Source organism: Myxine glutinosa, chromosome 7, assembly GCF_964187855.1.
Source record: "Myxine glutinosa chromosome 7, kmMyxGlut1.1, whole genome shotgun sequence".
NCBI classification, from domain to species: Eukaryota; Metazoa; Chordata; class Myxini; order Myxiniformes; family Myxinidae; genus Myxine; species Myxine glutinosa.
The window spans coordinates 33974953-33998504 of NC_136267.1; the positions used below are offsets into that span (position 1 = coordinate 33974953).

Below are 23552 nucleotides of genomic sequence, written 5' to 3' on the forward strand. Positions count from 1 at the left end.
GATACCTCAAAAAATTTCGAATTGGGACGAAACTTGGTAAATGAATTGGGTAATTGACGAGAAGAAGCCGATTAGATTTTGGTTAAGGTCCGTATGCAGATCCAACCTATCGGTGGGATACAAAATGTAAACTGTTCAGCCTGGCGGAGGAATGCTCTCCAGCGAGTGCCGTTATAGTTTCCTGTGCACGCAAAGCAAAAAGCGTGGTTAAGCAATTGGTTCACTTCTGGCTGTCTTTCCTTCTATCTACAAACGCCAGTTGATGATCGAGGGGCAACTTAATTTCAATTAAATTATATATTTTGAACAGGAATCCAAAAACGAACCTGTATTATTGTCCTGTCACCAGCGGTTAAGACCGCTGGATGACGGATAACCGAGACGGTTTTACTCCCGAGGCGGCGGCACCCCGAAAAATGGCGGTACTTTTGTCGTGCGCGGAATGAAGGGAGGTGAAGCGTTTACCTGAATGGAACACACTGCTTTATTCCAAAAACAACAAGCAAGTAAACACGACAGTAAATTCAACAAATAAATTAAAGAAAATAAATGCAGGACGAAAATGTCAAAATTAATGTTGAGGTAAATAAAATTCCTATCTGAAGTACCTTCAGATACAGACTCAAAAACAGACAAGGCAACAGATGAAAGAAAATAAAATCCCTTTTTGAGGAGAGTGGTGGTGGTGAGGCTCAAGAAGCACACAGATGGTGCCTAAGGCACCGAGGGGAGTGAAGCAAGTTGTGTAGATGGCCCTCTCTCATTCTTCACTCTGTCCGAAGAGCCAAGAGCCCCACAAACCGCCGCCTTTATTGCTCCTCATGGTGCCATAAAAGCACCACCAACTCCGTCCAGCTCATGATCGGCTAAACACAGCCAAGATGGTGCAGCTTCTTGTTCGAGCAGGACCCAGCAGAAGAAGCGCACTCCTCTTCCTCCCAAGCGAGAACCAATTACGTCCCTCGGGGTGTGGCCTACCGGCCTTCTTCTCCGCCCATTGATCCTCCGCCTCTACTGGGCGGGGCCTTTTGCTTATAGTGTTTATGTGGGTGGGGCTTAGTTGCCGTGAGTGTTCATTGAGCCGGCGCTGTTTGTAAATGTTGTTTAATGGGGGTTTTCATGTCTGGCCTTGTGAGCAAAACGTAAAGGGAAAATCACAGAGGGAATATCACGTACTGGGGAAAACTAACCTTAATCCCTAACTAATTTTCACAGCTTCACCCCTCGTGTGAACAGATATAAACAATCTTAAGCTACATTCTCCCTACTTAAGTACATCAAGATTTCTCCTACGCATCCATGGTCCATGCTATAATTATACAGTCCTACCTTTCCTTCATCTACCCCCATAAACGTAACTTTATTCAAATAAAATTTTATATTTGAACACTGGAGAACGCAAGTTGCCTTTTCAGCACTTTCAAAACCCTTACGTTTAGTAATACTTGGACAAAATAGTACAGCATTTTACGTCATCATGACCAATCCTTCTATCTACAATCATCATGACCATTCAAGTCAGGTCAGTCTCTTGACTGCCACTGGTAACATGTAACCCAGTGCTACCTGCCGCATGGTCAGGCAGTCGGCGACTAAACTGGCCACCCTCACTGGCTCGCCAGTGGGGAGGGTGACTGTGACACCCCGCAGGACTAAAAACAATACCTGTCAAAGGGCGGATGAGCTCCCTCTGGGAGCCAACGGCCATCCAGTAAGGAGATGGTGTCTCCAAAAAAACACTCATCCGGTTGGACCGGTTCCTTAGGTAGTAGGTTGAAGGCAGCAACCGTTCAGAGTGGTACTACCTTTCGGACTTAGGAGCGTTAAAGTGGTGCCCGGAACCATCTTACACTCTCCATGTCAGGATTGCTGAATTTTCTTTCTGTCTCACTTAAACTACGGCTACCGGGCGAGCTTCAATCTCTTTCTCACAAACAAGTGTCATACATTTTTCATCATACACCTTTCTTCTCTTCTATTTAAGGCCTGGCCTCGATGAGGGCTACATAGTCCGTGCCTGGAGCCTCCAACATGAAAAAATTAATACATAAATAAATAATCAAATTTGCCGCTCATAGTCTGCCCATGTCCTTGTTTCTTGGTTTATATACAGTGACATTCATAACATGCAGACCCACCTTGATGAAACGTTTCATTCCGGTGAATCAGTTCATCGTTATCATTCCATGCTAGTTGTGGGCTGCAGGTTTCACCTGGATAAACAATAAAAGACAAATTATCACATTCTGGGGCACAAACTTTAACTAGAACGACACTCAGTAGAGAGCATACCTCCGCCAGGATGAACAGTTTCTGTTTTGTATCCCAATGATAGGCCGGATCTGGATTCGGACCTGAACCAAAATCTAATTGGCTTGTTCTTGTCACCTAACTAACTTATCCACCAAGTTTATTCATAACTCGTCCATAACTTTTTTTAAATATCATGTTATATATCGCTTTTCACCCGATCTCTCGATGGCGAAGAATCACTTAAAATTTAAATAACTCTCGTAGCCGAATCCATATTCAGATCTTCACCGAAATCGAAACGATTAGTCCTTTTCACACACACACAACCTCTCCACCAAGTTTCGTCCAAGTCAGTTCACAACTTTTCAGATATCTGCTATATATCATTTTTTGGCCATATCACTCAATTGTGAAGAATCACTTTAAAAATTCTACTAGCTGGATCCGGATCTGGATCTTCACCAAAATCGAATCGATTCTTCCTTATCACGCACACAACATGTCCAACAAGTTTCATCCAAATCAATCCATAACTTTTTCATATATCCTGCTATATGTTGGTTTTAGCCTTATCTCCCAATGGTGAAGAATCACTTAAAAAAAAAAAAAAATTATCATATCCGAATTCATATTCAGATCTTCACCAAAACCGAATCTATTTGTCCTTGTCAGACACCCAACCGGTCCACCAAGTTTCGTCAAAATCCGTCCTCAAATTTTTTGAGATATCCTGCCATGTATCGTTTTTGGCCCTATCTCCTAATGGTGAATAATCACTTTTAAAATTCTAGCAGTCGGATCCGAATCCGGATCTTCACCAAAATATAATCATTTCATCCTTGCCACACATGCTAAGTCTAGCCTGGTGTTGGCTTAGCGGTTAGGGTGCCGGCTTGGGATCCTATGGATCCTGGGTTCAGAATCCCGGTCGATCGCTGAATTAACGCCAGGGGGGTTGACTCAGCCTGTCATCCTTCCGAGGTCGGCAAATTGAGTACCAGCTTGCTGGGATGAATGATCACGGTGTGTACCCTGATTTAGAATAGGCACACCGTATCCCTGCGCATCGTAAGAGCGTGAACCAAGGGTTGGCGTCAGGAAGGGCATCCGGCCATGAAAAAAACATTGCCTCAAACAGGGAACCATGATTGTCATGGGGCCCGCAAGGCTAACCCCCGCTCTAGCGGGGAAAATGGCCTTAAAACGATCATTCATATTCATTCCACACATGCTAAGTCTCTGCCAAATTTCACCCGAATCTGTCCACAACTTTTTGAGATATCTTCTTCACAAACGGACGGACGGACAGACAAACAAACAAACAGACTGACAGACAGTGGTGAAAACATAACCTCCATCCACCTTTGATGGCGGAAGTAATAACATTGAAAATCAGAAAAGTTGATTCCACTATATTTTGTAACATCATCAACCTTCCATTCTTACTTATGCATGTTGGTGCTTCGTAACTCCAGATTCCATTTTCCATACACTTTGAATGGTTTGAACCATACAAGGTGGTGAAGTCAAACTTGCAGGAGAACGTCAGCGCACTTGGGAATATAATCCCAAGTTCATTTATGTTGGTGTATAGCACACTGAATTCCACATTTCCTGGGATGTCTGGCATTGAACATACTGCAACAAAAAACATTATTTGGAAGAGGAGAAGGGAAATAAATATGAATATACTGTACTGACATATCATATTGGCACTGCACCATTTTGTATGACATGCAATTTTTCAAAGAAAAAAATCAATATCAAGAATTCTATTCCTCATTGTACAGTATACGCTAACCCACTAAAATACCTCTAGCTGTGCATCCCTCTACAACCACCTAATGTTTGGTGGTGTGGTGTAGTGTCGAAATTATGATGATGACTTCATATGTATCTACTTGTTTTGCCTCTTCTCTCAGAAATGGATTGGGCTACAAGGTGGTGAAGGCTACAGGAATTGGGCTACAATTGGGCTACATTGGGCTACAAGCTGATACAAGCTGATAGGAATTGGGCTACAAGCTGATAATTCTGCTGCATCTGAAAATGATTCTTGGGAAAAATGCCAGGGGCATAGAAAAGGCTCCTCTATATGGTGTGTGGCCAAGTATAGAAACGAAGGTACATTCTATAGCTTGTAGAAAATGTCAAACAATAGAAGAGAAGGGATATTCAAAAAAATTCGTGTGCATTAGGAGGAACCAAGTAGGGCCTAATGCTCTAGAAAAGTTCAACGCTCTAGAAACGGCCATGGAAACCCATTTCATAAAGCGCCACACGAACACTTGTTGTGCTGAATTTGCTTCCAGAGGCAGTTTGGAACTCTGTAGTGAGTGTTGCAACCGAGGACAGATGATTTTTAAGTGCTACGCGCTTCAGCACTCAGCGGTCCCGTTCTGTGAGCTTGTGTGGCCTACCACTTCGTGGCTGTTGTTGCTCCTAGACGTTTCCACTTCACAATAACAGCACTTGCAGTTGACTGGGGCAGCTCTAGCAGGGTAGAAATTTGACGAACTGACATGTTGGAAAGATGGCATCCCATGACGGTGCCACGTTGAAAGTCAGAGCTCTTCAGTACGACCAATTCTACTGCCAATGTTTGTCTGTGGAGATTGCATGGCTGTGTGCTTGATTATCTATACCTGACATCAATGGGTATAGCTGAAACAGCCAAATCCACTAATTTGAAAGGGTGTCCTCATACTTTTGGCCGTGTAATGTACATGGCACAAATCAGCACATACACGGCCTTTGTTACCTTTGGGGTTATCCAGATGTGACATCAGTATAAATATATATAACCCCAATCCCCACAAATCAAATCAAATCACGTTTTCTGGTAAAATATTGTTTTGCTTTGTGGTGCACAAAACAAGCTTTTCATTTCAATTGAGAATATGTTATTCCTTTTCTTGTTATTAGTCAAATTGTAAGCTAAAATAATCAGCAATATACAGACAAATGCTCATGAGAAAAGAAACATTCTCTACAATATTGTTGGAGGATACCTGTGCGGCACTTCGGTAGTTCCACGACCCCATCTTTACACGTGACAGTAAGAGGTTCTGAGGTCACGTAATCTCGTTTACATTTCAGTATGACTGGTTTATCTCTGGGTAACCGGAAATCATAAAAGGACCACATGAATTGCATCTGCAAAATAAAAATGGAGTTTAAAACAAACACTGAGATGGATAGTACCATGATAACCAGGCCGAAATAAGATGGAATGCGTAATTATCAGGATAATTGGGTCGTTGTGTAAACTAAATAACCAAACAATGATGGAGGATTTACTAGGCAAGAGGTTGAGTTTTGGCATTAACTCAAAACCAGTAAAACAAACCTTTTTGTAATTCTCTGGAACCTGAAGATAATTATTCTCAAAATCCGATGTCTGTAGGACACAGAAGTCTGTAATAATCACACACAGGCAAGAAATTATATATTTGCGCAAAAAAGGATAGCCGAACACAACACATACTCATTCGAAATCAGATTAACAAAGACCATCAATGAGATTGTGTACCTGGTGCACATCTTGGCAGGTTGAAATGTTCATTTCCGCAAACTATTTGTAACGGCGTATCAGAGCTGTGATCTTCTTTACAATGAAAATTGACTTTGGTACCCAATGGGAACTTGTAACGAGATCCCTGGTGCAGAGATAGACAATCAGTTTGGGCTGATGATGGGTAACAGACAACTGCTCGGTAAATATTTCTTAAAGTGGTCATTCTCCCAATTCGTTCCATATTGTTAAACACAACAAGCCAAGAAAACCACTGCTGTACATCACACATTGATTTGGCACTTATAGTGTCTAAAGGTGTTTGATTGTTTGTTTTTTATTTCCAAATCAATCATAAGTTGCTTTAAACACTCCAGACCACTCTTGTAGAGTGTGGAGAAAAATAAATTCTCAAATTTGCGTTTTTGTTCACATGGACGAGTTAACGAACAAACTGCCTTAAAGTTTCCATAATAATTCATGTATATCAGATGTTGTTCATTTACCCATCCGAAGCCGAAGTTAGGATGGGGGAAGGTTTGAATGAGGGAACAAAGGGAATAGTTTTCGTTTTGGTTATTATAGTGATGGAACTGATCAGCATGAATCAAATCCCCAGCAAGCGCCTCCATGCAGATAATCGGGGTAGTATCAGAGAGCGAGCAGGAGGTGCTCGAAATACCGGACGAGTGGTGGGGGGCATTTGAGAAGCATGGACTGAAGATTAACCTGGAGAAGATGGAGGTTGTGTTGCTTAGACAGCAGAGAGGGCAATTGAACATCAAGGTTGAAGGGATGGAGATAAGGCAGAGATGTAATTTGTGTGCATCGGTGGAACAGTGTGAAACAAATGCATGGAGGAAAGTGATAGTATTTTGGAGACAGATATATAGAGGAGGGTACAAGTGGGTGTGAAGACATGGAGGAAAGTGGAGGACTTGATGTTGATGGTGGAGAGGAAGATATCGAGGAGATTTAAAGGGAAAGTCTTGAGGTCGTGTGTAACACCAGCATACCTACACGACCTGGAGACAGTGGCAATGACAGAGCAGCAACAAGAGAGGAAAGAACAAGGCATCTATAGGTTTTGTGGGAATTAAGAGGGTGGAGAAAAGAAAGATGGACCAACTGAAGTAGGAGATCAGTGAGCATATGAGCTTGACGAGGAGATTGGTAAAAAGCGGGCTGACGAGGGCAGGGCACATGGGGCATATGGAAGAAGATAGACTTCTGAAGAGAGCGGATATGTTGAACGAGGCAGGAGCAAAATGGGTCGACTGCAGTTGAGATACGAGCATTGTGTGAAGATGGATGTCAGAAAGGTGGAGGTCGATGGAGAGTGGAGGGAGATGGCTGATGATATTGAGTGGTAGGTTCCATAGACTGGACATGGATGTCCCATGGACAAAGTGTAATTAATGAACATCAATGAGCACAAAGATTTCAAAAACGTACAGGAGAAACCATCATGGTGTGCAGCATGGGGATTCCTACCTGCCTCTGTAAACTGTGACGACGAACCACCAGATTTCGTTCGCTTAGCTCATTAAGTGATACACTGCAACACACTGAAGTTCAGAAACACTCGGGTTAGCAAGACGATGGTTAATATACTCTCAGGATTTCGTTTGGAAAGAATGTATGACCCCTAAAAAAACTGCAGAGTCTGAGTGTACATACCAGATCGACATTCTGGAAGTTGGATTTCCCCTTCATCGCACTCAGCAGGGTTTGTGCCTTGCAATTCCATGCAAGAAGGGCAGTTGAATTCATGAAAAGTTTCTGATGGGAGGATATAAGCTTGATCCTGAAGGATGCAGAAATTCAAATCTTTTTTTTCCCTATTTTTGACTTTTTTGTTAAACAGTTTTTGGTTCAATAACAATATTTCAGAATCATTGGAATCTCCCGTGATGAAGCTACCTCCGAGGGCCTTTCACTCACTCACCGCAGGCAGGTTGGTGGTCTTTCTGTCTTCTACCGACTCCTCTCCGGCCTTGCTCCCCCAGCTCTCTCTGGGCTCTGTCCCCCAAATATTCCTACAGGTCGCACAAGATCTGCCTGCAACCCTCTTATGGATAAACTGCCAAAATCAAGACTCTCTGCTCACCTTCACTCTTTCATTCCTCTTTTCTCCTGCCTCTGGAACAAACTCCCTCACTCTCTTCAATCCCACATCTCCCTCCATGTCTTTAAAACAGTTGTTCACCACCATCTCTTATCTTCCCCCATCCAAAACCTTGATCTTTTCTACCCCCGTTAATTCACCCCAGATCCACTTTTTTGAAATTCCGACTTCTTTCCTGGAAGTCCTAGCAGTGTCGATGTGTTTTATACCTCTCCAACCCCCCCCCCCCCCCTTCCCGTGCCTCCTTCTCTCAAGCCCTCTCCCGCCCACAGATCTCCCGATGTCCCTGCTCTCAAATGTTGTACTTGTGTGCTTCCCCCTCTCTCCCCATCTTGTCTCCCACTCCCTTTATTTCGTCTTATTTGACCGTTTATTTTTTTTTGTCATTAATGTTAGCTCTTCCACGAGCCTCGATCTTGTTTACAAAATAAAAATAAGTGACGATGAATTATTGTGGAAAATGTATTAATTATCTAATAATTTGAGAAAAACATTTCAAATCTTTCCTTTCTTCAGTGCCATTCACGACGATTGTTTCTCATCTATCTATAATTCCAGTAATCTCTGTGTGTTTGTTTGTTTGTACGTTTGTACGTTTGTTTGTCTGTGACCGCTGTTTCTCGACAACCACGGGTCCGATATACTTTAAACTTGCCAGGTATATTGCTGGGGACCCGAGGATGTGCCTTTTCAAGGTTTCATATTAATCGGACAATTACTTACCGAGCTATGTCCAAAAAACGATTCAACCAATCAGAGAGCAGCGAGCTATCGCGTGTGCCGAACGTGGCGGACACACTCTGCCTCGGATGGCACATTTGAGAGCGTATTTATTTATTTCACGTTTGCAAACTATGTTGGCGCTATGTTGGCGTTAAACTATGTTTTAAAACTAATAAAAACCCCGGGGGGATTGTCACTGTACTCGCAAGCCGTTCGCCGTTCGCTTTGGCGTTGCGAATGGACCAAAACATTTCATGCACCAAACCATTTCATGTAAAGCGTTCGCCGTTCGCTTTGGCGTTGCGAATGAACCAAAACATTTCATGAACCAAACCATTTCATGTAAATAGAGGGGGGGATATAATTTTAGATATAGATATAGTACGGGCATGCCCTAGTCTATTTAAATCAGAGATACTGTAACTGAGTTTCATGTGTCGGTACGGTTGGCAGGATGGCCTGGAAGTACACACACTCACCTCTAAGCCGTCTAGCCTGGGTTTGAATCTGGACCCAGGTATAAACTGTCATCCTGGTGTTTCACGGACGGGGTGATTCATCAATGTGTGTGATGTACCTCGGATGGACGTTAAACTGGGGCTCCTCTCTGCCGGCTTTAGTTGGTGGACGTCAAAGATCTTACACTGTCCTTTGTGAAGACTATGTGAGCTGTCGCTGGCACAATAGCTGAATTCCAAATTCCTGCCCCAACTACTGCTGGGAAGGTAATGGCAAACTACCCAATGTAACCCTTGCTCAGGAAGTTCAGGAAGCTCAGGAATCTCAGGAACCCTTGCCCCGTTACCTCACAAGTTTGCGCATTTGCGGTTCACAGTGATTTTCAGGAACGTAATGACAAGGCCTCCTGTATATGTTAGAACAGTGTGGGGTATCATTATATGAACTCTCTTATTACCTCCGCCACCAAATATCTCAAAAGGATGGATTCGGACGAAATTTGGCAGAGATGGAGCGTATGTGACAACGACGAAATGATTAGATTTTGGTGAAGATCCGAATTCGAATCCGGCTACTAGAATTTTTTAAGTGATTCTTCACCATTGGGATATAGGGCCAAAAATGATAAATAGCAACATATCTCAAAAAGTTGTGGACGGATTTGGACGATTTTGGTGGACCGGTTGGGTGTGTCACAAGGAAGATTCGATTTGATTTTAGTGAAGATCTGATTATGGATTCGGATATGAGAATTATTTAATTGTTTAAGTGATACTTCACCATTGGGAGATAGGGCCAAAAACTATACATTGCAACATAATCTCAAAAAGTTGTGGATGGATTTGGACGAAACTTGGTGGACCGGTTGGGTGTATCACAAGGAAGATTCGATTTGATTTTAGTGAAGATCTGATTATGGATTCGGATATGAGAATTATTTAATTGTTTAAGTGATTCTTCACCATTGGGAGATAGGGCCAAAAACTATACATTGCAACATAATCTCAAAAAGTTGTGGACGGATTTGGACGAAACTTGGTGGACAGGTTGGGCGTGTGACTCGGAAGAATTAATTCGATTCTGGTGAAGATCCGGATCCGGATTCAGCTCGTAGAATTTTAAAGTGATTCGTCACCATTGAGTGATATGGCCAACCAGGTGGAGGTATGCTCTCTACTGAGTGCCGTTCTAGTTGTTTTTGTTATTTCTAACTTTTATTAACGTGATTTTTTTGCAGAGTGTGGTGGATTTGATATCACTTCAGGTTGCAGCAGTATTTGTAGCAGATTAGTCTGTCATTGTATTGTTTTATTACATACCATGCATTTAGGCCTACTCGTTTTAGTGGCTAGTTGAGATTCATGTTCTTTCTGTCGAGTAAGAAAGGTAGTGATAAGTTGGTTTGGAAGTGAATTAATTAATAGAATTCTAGTCAATAGGAGAATAGAGAAAGATTTTAAAGAATGTGATTCCTTTCCTCATACGAACACTTCAAAAGTATAGAACACGGACAGACCACCAGCGGTTGGCAACCCTTGTTGGGCTGGATGTAAGATCAGGGAGAAACATAAAGATTAATCCAATGAATGAATCTGAATTCATTACAGAAAACAAGATTAATCAAAATTCAATATATTCAGTTGTAATCACCAGGAACTTTGTTTTATAGTTGGGGGTGGGGGAGTAGTTGGTAATAGGACAGTGGGTAATAGGATCATGGGTAATAGGATCGTGGGGAGTGTAGTGGGAGGGGAGTGGGGAAAGTGGAATTTTGATGGTTCCTTTTTCAATAAAACGTTTCCATCTGGATTGTACTTGTGTGAGGATCATACATTTAATTGTGCTTTGCTTGACTTGTCTAATTACAGTTTGCTTTAACAGCTAAGTTTATTTGTGCTCAGCTAGAGTTCATTTATGCTAATGCTTCAGAAAAGCATTGAATTACATGATTTGCTTTTACAGCCAAACTCAGTGAAGGCTTTTAAAATGCTGATAGTTACATTTGTAGAGTTCAAACTTTAGTCAAGCTGCGCTTGAAGGAAAAACAACTTTCACAATCCCTGTGACCTTGTAAGAACTCTGCAAGGGGAGATAATAACTTAAGGAATGTTGCAATAAAAGAATGTGCTCGTCCCCCACACTCTTTCCCTTGGCTCAGCACTCCAACAGGATAGGACCAGGGTAGGGGCTAGTGGTCAGCTTTTCCCCTCTTTGTCTAAGACTGCTTAGCTTGCAGATTTAACGGAGATTGCTATCTTACTTTGAAATGTATATAAGAAACGCCTTTGCCGAGTTACTTTCAGAGAGTGTCTTGGATCCTCTCTGCTCATTTGGGCTCTGATTTCCTTTGATCTCTCTCTCCACAGCTGTGTATTGGTCTTTCAATAAACGCCTGTTACCCTTTGATTTGTAGAGGAACCTGGTTCGATTCCCGACATTCTGGTGGCAGCGGTGGGATACAATACAGCAGCGAGGCAAGGGAGGAACAGACCCTGGTTGGAGACCTGAGAGGAGAGGCCGGCTGGCACTTGATTTGATTAAGGTGAGCCCTTGTGCGAGAGTTGTTCCAAATTGTGCTCCGCGCTTCTCCCTGGGTTTGGTCTATTCCCCCTGTGCCGTCCGTGCTTGTATCACGAACAAATTGTAAGTACTGTAAGTACGGGCCATTTTGCCCTAGAGTGACGGGTGATTTATTGATCTATCAAGGGTAAGGTTACGATTAGCAAAGGAGAGGGAGAAAAGTGAGGCTAGGCGACCACAGGGCAATGCTGGTAAGCCAAGAACTTCCCAGGAAAGGAAAGCCTAGAACAAAAGAATGGGGAACAAACCAGGAAAGGAGGGGGAGCCCCTCAGAAAGACCTCGGCATATTTTATGTATAAAAAGCATCATTATGCCGCTGTAAGGCCAGGGAAAGCATGGGCTTAGCTAACAAAGGACCTAAGTGAACCATGGCCGGAGGAAGGGTCATTTGCACTCGAGAAATTAGAATCACTGTATGGAGCTCGAGATAAGCTAGAGAAGGAGAGGAGACATTTCCTGCCCGACTATTGGAAAGTGTATGGGTGGTGGAAGGAGGAAGCGATGAAGAGGCAGGCAGCATCAATACAGGCTAGCATGGCAGGATAAGTATCGAAGCTACAAGGAGAGAGGAAGCAAGCGGATAAAGTACAGGAGAAAACGATTAGGGAAATAGTTAAGCAGGCGAACCAGCGACTGATGCCGCTGGTTCAGGGTAAAAACCCCGTGGCAAGGGAGGCAGTTACCAGACCCCCACCCTTCCAAGACCTGAACCCTGTCCCCGGGTTCAAGGCACCACCCTCCCTGCCCCCACCCCTTTTACCGCAGGCGTTAGACCCCCAGGGAATCCGACCAGCCGTTCCCCAGGACTACCTTAGCCCGGCTAACCCGTTCAGAGGACAAGGGGCGAATGGGGGAGATGAGGGAACAGACATTCCAGGGTTCCCACCACCGATAGGGCCGGGAGGACTATACCCCTCACTGGCAGGGCTTACTGAGAATGAGATCCCACAGACTTTGACCGGAATGTTCCCTGTTAAAACCATTAGCGTACGGGGAGAGGCTGGGAACGAACGACCTGTTACGGCTAGAGTACCTTGGAGGGAATCCGATTTGAATACTATAGAAGAACGAGTAAACACCCTGATAAAAGACCAGCCTCATCAGGTGCCCGAGTTCATGCTAATGTGGATACGAAATTTGGATGCGGATTGGCGGGACGTCTGCCATATGGGAAAAGCTATACTGCCCTCGCGGGTGTGGGAACATGCGAAAGCACACGGAGAGTGGCCAAATGAGGAACCAAACCCAGCCCTAGATGAGGCAGCATGGACTACTCGGGTAACCCGGCTGATGGCCGGGGTACGAGCCGCTTTAATGCCAGCCGCAGGGCCCGATTGGAACAGAATATATGCCCTAAAACAAAAGCAAGACGAAGCAGCGGCGGACTGGAGAGAAAGATTGGAGAGAGCATTGGTAAAATTGGGAGGGTTTCCCCAGGCAGTGGATGTACCCACGCCTGTCCTGAACAACTTCCTAGTAGAAGGACTGAGGCCCGCAATAAAGAAGTGCATCCAACTAGTCAAACTTGGGTGGAGGAATGTCCCAACCAACGAATTATGTGAAGCTGCCGATCAGTGTAGCGACTGTGATGAGAAGAAAGCTGATATAAAGGAGGACATACTACAAATGTTGGTACAAGATCGACGGGCCCAATTCAATCATAAAGGGGGAAATCGAGACTGTGGGCATGCCCAGAATTGGAGCGCCAGGGTAGGTATCAAAGAGGAATGGGGCTATGATAAGGAAAATGACCTTGACGACAACAATAATAGACAAGTCAATATACGGACAACGGGGCCCTTCCCCCCAAACTGGGACCCAAATGGGACCTGGCCGCTACAATGGGCACAACCGAACCAGCAGCCAGCTAGATGACCGAGACGACAGGGTCCACGTAACAACGGCGAACACCCCACACCCTCGGCTCCACCGGTTCCGAAAGGGGCGTGCCTCCTCTATGGACAGATGGGACATTGGAAACGCGATTGCCGTAAGTTCCGCAAGGGGCCCCGTGGACCCCCACCACAGGGCAACCGAGCAGCCTATTGACGGGACGAGAGCGGGTCGCCTAACGAATGTCCCCTTTTGACTATGACACCTACAGAGGAGCCGATCTTAACTCTGGATGTGGACGGACAACAAATATAATTTCTCGTAGATATGGAAGCGACCCGCAGTACTATTAATGAGGGGCAATTACCATCCTTGCGCCCCACACATAAGAATGTTCAAATTATGGGCGTCTCGGGTTTACCCAAAGCGCTTCCTATTTCAGAAGAGGTGAGAGGTGAGAGGTGAGAGTGGTATGCGGCCTGTTAGAAGCTAAGCATGCTTTCTTAATGACTATCACCGCCCCAACTAACTTGTTAGGACGGGATTTATTTCGTCATTTGGGCTGCCAAATTTCATGTACAGAGCAGGGGGTTTTCATAGATGTTGCAGAATCTAAACGCGACCTGCTGATGGCGGTATTGTCTCGCACTGGCCGTACCGTGTATTGGTGGAGGCTAGGCGAAGGGGCTTTGACAAATTTGGGAGAAATAATTGATACGGTGTGTTCTGGAGGCGAGGAACTGCGAAATTGATTACAGGTGAACCCAATCACAACGGACATAAGATACGACCCACCCCACTGTACGGCCTACTATGACGCTAAGGGAGATGACAAGGAATATCGGGAGCGGGTTAAGGGAACGCTGGGTAAAACCTCAAACGTACATTTTTCGTGAGTGTGGATTGGCCGCGAGGGGGTGGGGATTGAGGTAAGCTTAACACCAGAACAGCGTGTGCTGTCCCGATACCCCGAAGGAGTAGAGGCTCATGTCACCGTCACCACTGCCCAAGGGTGGCCACTGGAAAGTGTAGGCTGGATGATGGGACGCTTACGACGGGCCCCGATCGTCGCCTCTCGGCTGGTGGGCCACTGGACAGTAAGAACGCTTGGAAACGGAGAAGGGTTTGTTATTGACACCCCGCTACAAGCGGAAAAAGGGGGATTCAAAGAAGTAGACCTGCCCCCTAAGGGCTCCCATGTTGTGAGGGAGGTACCCAAGACCCCGGGGGAATCCGACGACATTTTGAAGGATGTTCAGGCCGATTTATGGACTAAACATGATAACGACGTCGGTCGAATTTGCGATGCTGAACCTTTGGTAATACCAGTGAAACCTGGGGTGCCCCTCCCAAACGTGAGGCAGTATAAATTACGACATGAGGCCAATGTGGGTATTGCACCAGTAATCCAATCCCTGATAAAACAGAAAATAATTGTGGAAACCAACAGCCATTGCAACACGCCTATACTGCCGGTAAAGAAACTGAAGAAAAACAAATGGAGATTTGTACAGGATCTGAGGGAGGTGAACAAAATGATACAAGGCATACACCCGGTAGTGCCAAACGCGGAGGCCCTCATGACATCTATCCCACCGGACGCGACACATTTTACTGTCATTGATTTGTGTTCTGCCTTTTTCTCTGTACCTATTGCATCTGATTCACAGCATTTGTTTGCCTTCACCTGCAGGGGTCGCCAGTACACTTGGACTGTGTTACCCCAAGGTTTGCTGACAGCCCCACCCTATTCTACCGGGCATTGCACCGAGCCCTGGAGGACGTGGAACTGAAAGGGGGATCAGTGTTGTTGCAGTACATTGATGATTTGTTGATTTGTTCCCCCTCCAAAGAAGCCTGCGAGGAGGACTCTGTGGCCTTGCTAAAAGCCTTGGCGGCCAAGGGCTACAAGGTGGGATTAGAAAAGCTTCAATTTGTTCAACAGGTCGTAACGTATTTGGGCCATGCCATCTCGCACGGCAAACGAGGACTGGACGCTCAGCGAGTGACCGCTGTCACGGAAGTGCCACGGCCGCGCACGCAATGGGAAATGCTGCGTTTCCTAAGGTATGATGGGTTACTGCCGCACTTGGATAATCGACTATGTGCTACTCGCTAAACCACTATACGAGGCCACCAAACTGGAGGCCCCGAACAAAATAGTGTGGTCGGATGACATGATACGCTGTTTCGAGGGCATGAAACGAGCATTGGCTACGGCACCCACTTTAGGGCTCCCCAATTACGCGAAGCCATTCACCCTTTACACTCACGCGGTGGGGGGTTTTGCCCAATCTGTATTGACTCAGACTCATGGGGAGAAGGAGCGCCCCGTAGCCTATTTGAACAAAAAGCTAAACCCGGTCGAGCAAGGGCTTCCGGTGTGCCTGCAAGCTGTAGCAGCGGCTAGATACGCAGTGGAAAGAACAGTGGACATTGTCATGGGACACCCGGTAACGTTACGGGTGCCACACTGCGTCACTTCATTATTACTACAGCGAAAATCCCAACACACTTGTCATCCACCAGATTAATGCAATACGAAACCGCACTGATTACCGCGGCAAACATTACTATTGAGCATTGCACTACACTCAATCCAGCTTCACTGATGCCCACACCAGAGGAGGGTGACCCCCATGTGTGCATCGAGGTAGTGCAGCAGGTTTCTGCAGTGCGTCCGGACTTGAAGGACACTCCCCTTGATAACCCCGATTGTGTGTTTTATGTCGACGGATCAGCTAAGCGTGCATGGGATGGCTCTCTGCTGTCCGGGTACGCGGTGTGCACTGGTAACGAGACAGTGGAAAGCGGACGCCTTTCACCTACCTTTTCGGCCCAGCAGGCGGAGCTATGCGCCCTAGCTAGAGCATGTACCCTGGCTGCAGGCCTTGCTGTCACCATTTACACGGATTCAGCTTACGCTCACGGGGTGGTTCACAACAAAGGAGCGATCTGGAAGATGTGAGGCTTCCTCACATCTGCAGGTTCGGTAATAAAGAACGGTGATTTGGTCGAAGAGTTACTCCAAAGCATTTTACTTCCCCGCGCTATCGCGGTGGTTAAATGCCGTGGCCACCAAAAAACGGACACTGACGTTGCCCAGGGCAACGCCAGGGCGGATGCGGCAGCAGGAAAATCGGCCGACCATCATATAGGCCGAAACATGCCAGTGGTTACACGGGCTAAAGGGGCGCTTGCACAGACTGCCAAGGTACTGGCCTCAGGGCCAGACACCACACCAACTAACGACGACGTTTTGAGGCTGCAAAACGCAGCAACAGCAACCGAACACGACGACTGGATAAAAAGGGGCTGCAGCGTGACCCAGGCCAAGTGAGATCTGGACCCTCGACGGGAAACCAATAGCACCTAAGAAATTACTGCCCTGGCTTGCACGCATGGCACACCAAAATGGCCATGTGTGCAAGAGGGGGGTGATGGAGCAGGTAAGAGACACTTGGGCGGCACCGGGATTGTCGCGCATTGCATTGGACGTATGTCGGTCATGCGCGGTTTGTCAACAACACAATGGGGGGGGGGGGGCACCACCAAGACACCCACATAATGCGGGCCACCCTCAACCCTGGGGGCCATTCGCCCACATCCAGTTCGATTTCATAAATATGCAGCCATGTACGTCGTTCAGTTACATTCTGGTAATCGTGGACATGTTTACAAAATGGGTCGAGGCCTGTCCATGCGTCAAGTCAGACGCCCCGACAGTAGATAAACGCCTCGTGCGGGATCTCATGTGCCAATTTTGAATTCCACAAAAGATATCCTCATAACAGGGTGGCCACTTCACGGGAGATGTAATTAAAGGCATTGGGTGTAAAACAATCCTTCCATTGTGTATACCATCCGCAATCGGCAGGGCTGGTAGAACGCACAAACGGGACTCTGAAACTCAAGCTAGCAAAGATCTGTGCGAACACAGGTCTGAAGTGGCCGGAAGCGCTCCAACTTGCATTGATGAGCACTCGATCCACCCCTAGTCGCACCACGGGTGTTCCCCCCACGAGGTGTTAATGGGGCGGCCTATGAGTTTGCCTGTTTCGGCCCCAGTGGACATGTCCAAACTTGATCTGCCTGTGATGGATGACATGCTTTTAAAGTTTTGCATAGGATTGTCCTAATGTGGCGCGCAGCATTCAAGCACGAGTAGGAGATGTGTTGCCTGAACCAACAGGCCACGCCATCCACTCCTTCCAAGCCGGAGACCAGGTGCTCGTAAAGCATTTCACTCGCAAGAGCGCACTGGAACCACGGTGGACGGGACCATTCCAGGTATTGCTGACTACACCAACCGCAGTCTTTTGCGAGGGTAAGCCCTCCTGGATCCACGCCACACACTGTAAGTTGGCCATCCTTGGCCATTTCTTCCATCTGCTTGGAAATCTGCCAACATCACCGCTTTGCACAAAAAAGGTGCAAAAACAGATCCCAGCAACTACAGACCAATCAGCCTTCTCCCAATTATCAGCAAGGTCATGGAATCCATCATTGCTTCAGATATGAAATCTTTCCTCTTCTCCAATGGCTTGATCTCTGATCATCAATTTGGTTTCAGACCTGGACACTCCACTCTGGACATGCTGCTTCTGCTTTCTCAACAATGGATGGAGGTCCTCAATGCCAAACAGGAAATTAGAGCAGTCTCCCTTGACATATCACGTGCCTTCGATACAGTCTGGCACCCCGTTCTGCTCACCAAACTCTCCTCTTTTGGTATCCATGGAAATCTCCACGCATGGCTGGCGGACTTCCTCTCTAGTCGTAGTCAACGTGTGGCCCTGAATGGGTTTCTCTCATCTCCTCTTCCTGTTCAGGCTGGAGTTCCCCAAGGCAGTGTTCTGGGCCCTGTGCTTTTTCTGGTCTTCATCAATGATCTCTCTGACTCTCTTGAAAATCTTCTCTATCTCTTTGCTGACGACTCTACTCTCTGTCGCTCCATTCTTCATCCCTCAGATCGGCAGTCTGCAGCCTCCTCACTCTCTGCAGACCTTGACAAAATCACAGACTGGGCAAACAAGTGGAACATGTCTTTCAATCCTGACAAATCTCACACTCTTATGATGTCTCTCCGAAAAGACCGACTGGACAACCCTCCCATCCACTTTCTGAATAATCCTCTCCAAGAAGTTCTGTCACTCAAGCTTTTGGGTCTCACTATCTGCCATGATCTTTCCTGGAAAAACCACATTTCAAATCTGGCCTCCAAAGCCAGTCGCCGACTGGACATCCTCCGTCGTGCGAAGTCCTTCCTTGGCACACCTGAGCTCCTCACCACATACAAAGCTTTCATCCGCAGCTCAATGGAATACTGCTCTCCCCTCTGGGCTGGTGCTCCTGCCTCACACCTAGCTCGCCTTCGCGCTGTTGAAACCAAAGCATTCAGAATCATTGGAATCTCCCGCGATGAAGCTAACTCCAAGGGCCTCTCACTCACTCACCGCAGGCAGGTTGGTGGTCTTTCCGTCTTCTACCGACTCCTCTCTGGCCTTGCCCCCCCCAGCTCTCTCTGGGCTCTGTCCCGCAAATATTCCTACAGGTCGCACAAGATCTTCCTGCAACCCTCTTTTGGTTAAACTGCCAAAATCAAGACTCTCTGCTCACCTTCACTCCTTCATTCCTCTTTTCTCCCGCCTCTGGAACAAACTCCCTCACTCTCTTCAATCCCACTCCACCCTCCAAGTCTTTAAAACAGCTGTTCACCACCATCTCTTATCTTCCCCCATCCAAAACCTTGATCTTTTCTACCCCTGCTAATTTCACCCCAATTCCCCTTTTTGAAATACCAACTTCTGTCCTGGAAGTCCTTGGTGTCCTTGTGCTTTATACTTCTCCCTCCCCCCCCCCCCCCTTCCCATGCCTCCTCCCCCCGGGCCCTCTCCCTTCCACACATCTCCCTGCTCTCGGATGTTGTGTTTGTGTGCTTCCCCTTTTCTCCCCATCTTGTCTTCCGCTCCCTCTTTTTGTGTATTTTGTTTGTCTGGGCGATTTGTTTGTGAAGTAAATGTTAGCTCTTTCACGAGCCTCGATTCAGTATCCAAAAAAAAAAAAAAAAAAAAAAAAAAATCCAAGCACCAGACACCACAACACAGTAATGACGTTGTTAGCCACAGGACTTGTGCTCCTGATAACAACAGTAACATGCATCAGCGGCGACGGATCATTCATTAGTAGCGCCGAAAGGGGGGGAGTCTGGGAAAGATTGTTGCCACAACAACTCAGTGTAGCGCTGCACCAGGAAATATCACTACCATGTTTCCGTGAAATATCCAAATGGGGCCATAATAGTGTGTGGAGAACCATAATTTGGGAAGCGTCCTTGAATGGTAGTAGGTTTAAACAGGTATTGAAAAAGGTTCGTGTGCAATCATATTGAGGGGTAACCACTCTCCAGGTGGAGGAACAGCCAGGATACAAATGGGGGTCACCCAATTTCAGGATACGGATGCGCACACACTTGGAACAAGGCATGTTAATGAAGCTTAGGTGTAAAGGATGGTTGAAAAGGGGAATGATAGATGGCCCATTAAAAGCAAACTTCGAAATCATACTTCGACCATACCCCCGGGATAAAGCTCAAATGAGAAACGAGGAGAACACACATTGGAAATTAGCAAGAGAGGCTGGCGACAATTCAGAACAGGACTCAGTGCTGGTCGTGCATGAAATTTCCCCATACTGGCAATGCTGGGATACAAATGATAGTTTTACTCTTGTCTCTCAATTATCTCTGCTCCCAGCCCATCGATTCCCCATGTTTGGTTACCACTTTAGAAAGAGAGGGTGTTAACAACGACCAGGGGTGGAATTGGCCATTTAATTTTCGGCCTTCGGTGGCTGCTCATGTGACTGATAGGCCTCCCCGTCTGGGTTAAACCAAAGAAAGGGGTGGTCTGCCTCCAGGGCTCCGGCCACTTGCGTATGGGGAAATCAGAATGTGCATACACTCTCCCAGGAAGAACCACCTTTAGAGGCCATTTTTCCCCGCAGAGCAGGGGTTGGCATTTTTTGGGCACCATGGTCCCTTTTTTGAAGCAATGTTTTACAGCCGGATGCCCTTCCTGCCATCAACCCTGTTCGTCGCCTCTTGCAACACACTGGGAAATACCAGTGAACTGGTACTCAATTTTCCGACCTCGGAAGGATGACAGGCTGAGTCAACCCCCCTGGCATTAATTCAGCGATCGACCAGGATTCGAACCCAGGATCCCAAGCCGGCACCCTAACTGCTAAGCCAACACCAGGCTAACTCTCCTCTCCTCCCAGGGAAGTTGGGAAAAGGGGAAAACGGGATTACACTATGAATAGCATTGCGAGATAAACACATCCACAATATAACAGCTATAACGTTCTCTAGGGGGGGTTAGTAGGATCAATGGGGTGACAACGGGAATTCAGTGTTTATCCACCCACCTGATCCCACCCCATGGGATGATGCTAATATGCGACGATAAGGCATACCCCTATTTACCAAATAATTGGGGGGTGGGGGGGGGGGCACATGTTATCTCGGCTCGGTTCTTCCCGATGTCCAGATACTGGATAATCTAGATTCAAGGCCGTTGAATATGCGATATAAGAGAGCAGTGTGGAACGAAGACGGGACCACGACATTACATGGAGCGGGATAGGAAAAGGCGCTGTGTTTCTTTTTCCCAGGAGCAGGCATGGTCATGAATAGCTTCCGGATAGATAAGATGGCTTTAGCTTTGGAAAAGGTAGCTATAGACACCGCCACACTCGCCACAGCCCATAATGAATTATTAGATACAGTAGTTCATATGCGCACAATGGTAATGCAGAATTGGGTGGCTTTGGATATGCTACTGGCAGAGAAAGGAGGAGTATGCGGGGTAGTAGCAGGAAAATGTTGCACGTATATACCAGATCCATCCGAAGGGGTGTCAGCCGCAATAGTATGATTAAGAAAGACCAGTCATGCATTGCCTATTGATTGAATCTCGCGCGAAAACTCTTTGAATGCTGACTGGCTTACCAATTGGTTTACAGGATGGACAGGCACGATAGTTAAGTGGTTGTTGTCCGCACTTGCGGTGGTAATTGGGGTAATAATTTGGGGGGCACTAATGAAAGCCTATGTGCTTCTATGCATAAGAAAATACTTTACAGGATGGATGTCAAAGAAAGCGCCGGCAAATACCATGGTCTTGGCCGCTGATCTGAATGAGTCCTCGGCCGTTGATCCGCACGAGGCCTTATCCGCGGAACCGAACGAATCCTTGGCCGTCGACCCGAATGAACCCATGGATGATGCTGATGTGTTCGTCGCATCTGAAGATTGTGATGACTTTATAAATCCCCTGTGGGAATTGTCTAATGTTTCTTATGTATTACAGGCTCACAGCTGTCTAACTCCTGTCGACATAGCTTTGGGTCTGGCCGCCAAAAGACCTGATACTCTGAATCCCTCTGAGCACACGTCCATGGATGACTGACACACAGGAAGTTTCTCTCTTTTCCTTGAATTGCCATGCTCTGTACTCTCAACAGGAGCAGATGATACAAGATATTGACGATGTTATGTATTCCCCAGAACAACAACATGTGCGGGCTCTTATGAGCATGGACCTCGATTAACTTCAAAGATCTGCAAGGACCGTGTTTGTGCGAGGTGGGGGGAGCCAGTTCCGCAGGGGAGGTGACGGGCCCTTTGTGGAGCACATCCTCATCGGACCAGGCGTCTTCGTTGCAGATCCGAAACATTAATGGACTTCCATTTTCTAACACACGCGCGGCCGCACAACCTGCCTTTCAAGTGTGCATGCGTGGCACTATGGGCGCGTGGAATGCGCTTGGAAGGACACACTTGCAACACTATTCTTACCTGCTTAATAAAGCCCGCTGGGGCATTGTCTCTTTGATACGTTGTCTCGTAGAGACAAAAGGGTCGAGGTATGGGGATCATACATTTAATTGTGCTTTGCTTGACTTGTCTAATTGCAGTTTGCTTTAACAGCTAAGTTTATTTGTGCTCAAATAGAGTTCATTTATGCTAATGCTTCAGAAAAGCATTGAATTACATGATTTGCTTTTACAGCCAAACTCAGTGAAGGCTTTTAAAATGCTGATAGTTACATTTGTAGAGTTCAAACTTTTGTCAAGCTGCGCTTGAAGGAAAAACAACTTTCAAAATCCCTGTGTCCTTGTAAGAACTCTGCAAAGGGAGATAAGAACTTAAGGAATGTTGCAATAACAAAATGTGCTCGTCTCCTACACTCTTTCCCTTGGCTCAGCACTTCAACAGGATAGGACCAGGGTAGGGGCTAGTGGTCAGCTTTCCCCCTCTTTGTCTAAGACTGCTTATCTTGCAGATTTAGTGGAGATTGCTGTCTTACTTTGAAATGTATATAAGAAACGCCTTTGCCGAGTTACTTTCAGAGAGTGTCTTGGATCCTCTCTGCTCATTTGAGCTCTGATTTCCTTTGATCTCTCTCTCCACAGCTGTGTATTGGTCTTTCAATAAACGCCTGTTACTCTTTGATTTGTAGTGGAACCTGGTTCGATTCCCGACACTTGTACTTTGGGGAATAGTTTCGATGTCACGGACCACTCAGCACGGTTGGACGACAGTACCAGGTCCATCAAACAAGTCCTACCTTTGCTTTCTTTCCAAATGACAATGGTTTCTTCAGGTTTCTTTCAGCCAGGTTATTTCTTGTCACATGACATGTTACTACAAGAAGGAAGACAGGGAAGAAAAGGTGAACAAAGAGGGAGAATGCCATCATACTAAAATACGCAATTTGGTGTCTGTCTGGCTGTCTATCTGACGATATTTGACTGCGATACATTCGGTCGTTATTTATCCAATCTCAACCAACTTTGATGGGAGGACTAAGGGTCACACAGAGAAGGTTGTAGCGCATTCATTTTCCCCCCTTCCTTAGGGGGTTTTCCTCGCCAATGGAGATGCGTGTTGAGGTGTACATCCATGTTAAGATAGCTTTATTGTGGTGTTTTCCCAAGGCCACTTCTAATAACAAAACTAATAATAATAGCATTATATTAATGTTATTACAAAGCAA

At 46.2% G+C, this 23552-nt stretch overlaps 1 protein-coding gene across 9 annotated transcripts in view; it reads right to left on the reverse strand.

Moving 5' to 3' along the window:
* Positions 1-23552, reverse strand: part of LOC137431103 (sushi, von Willebrand factor type A, EGF and pentraxin domain-containing protein 1-like) — a 225668-nt gene that overhangs the window by 116142 nt on the left and 85974 nt on the right. For 6 of the 9 annotated variants that reach the window (XR_013624049.1, XM_078781421.1, XM_078781423.1 and 3 more), the window contains exons 2-9: positions 23124-23200; positions 7448-7574; positions 7262-7335; positions 5786-5912; positions 5603-5670; positions 5265-5409; positions 3700-3891; positions 2139-2213 (exon numbers count right to left, since the gene is read on the reverse strand). Coding sequence is in view for 8 of the 9 variants with exons in the window: in XM_078781421.1 (XP_078637547.1) it covers positions 2139-2213; positions 3700-3891; positions 5265-5409; positions 5603-5670; positions 5786-5912; positions 7262-7335; positions 7448-7574; positions 23124-23200 (885 nt within the window). In the remaining variant the exon portion in view is untranslated. The remainder of the gene's footprint in view (positions 1-2138; positions 2214-3699; positions 3892-5264; positions 5410-5602; positions 5671-5785; positions 5913-7261; positions 7336-7447; positions 7575-23123; positions 23201-23552) is intronic. The other 3 variants (XM_078781427.1, XM_078781422.1, XM_078781428.1) reach the window with 3 other exon arrangements.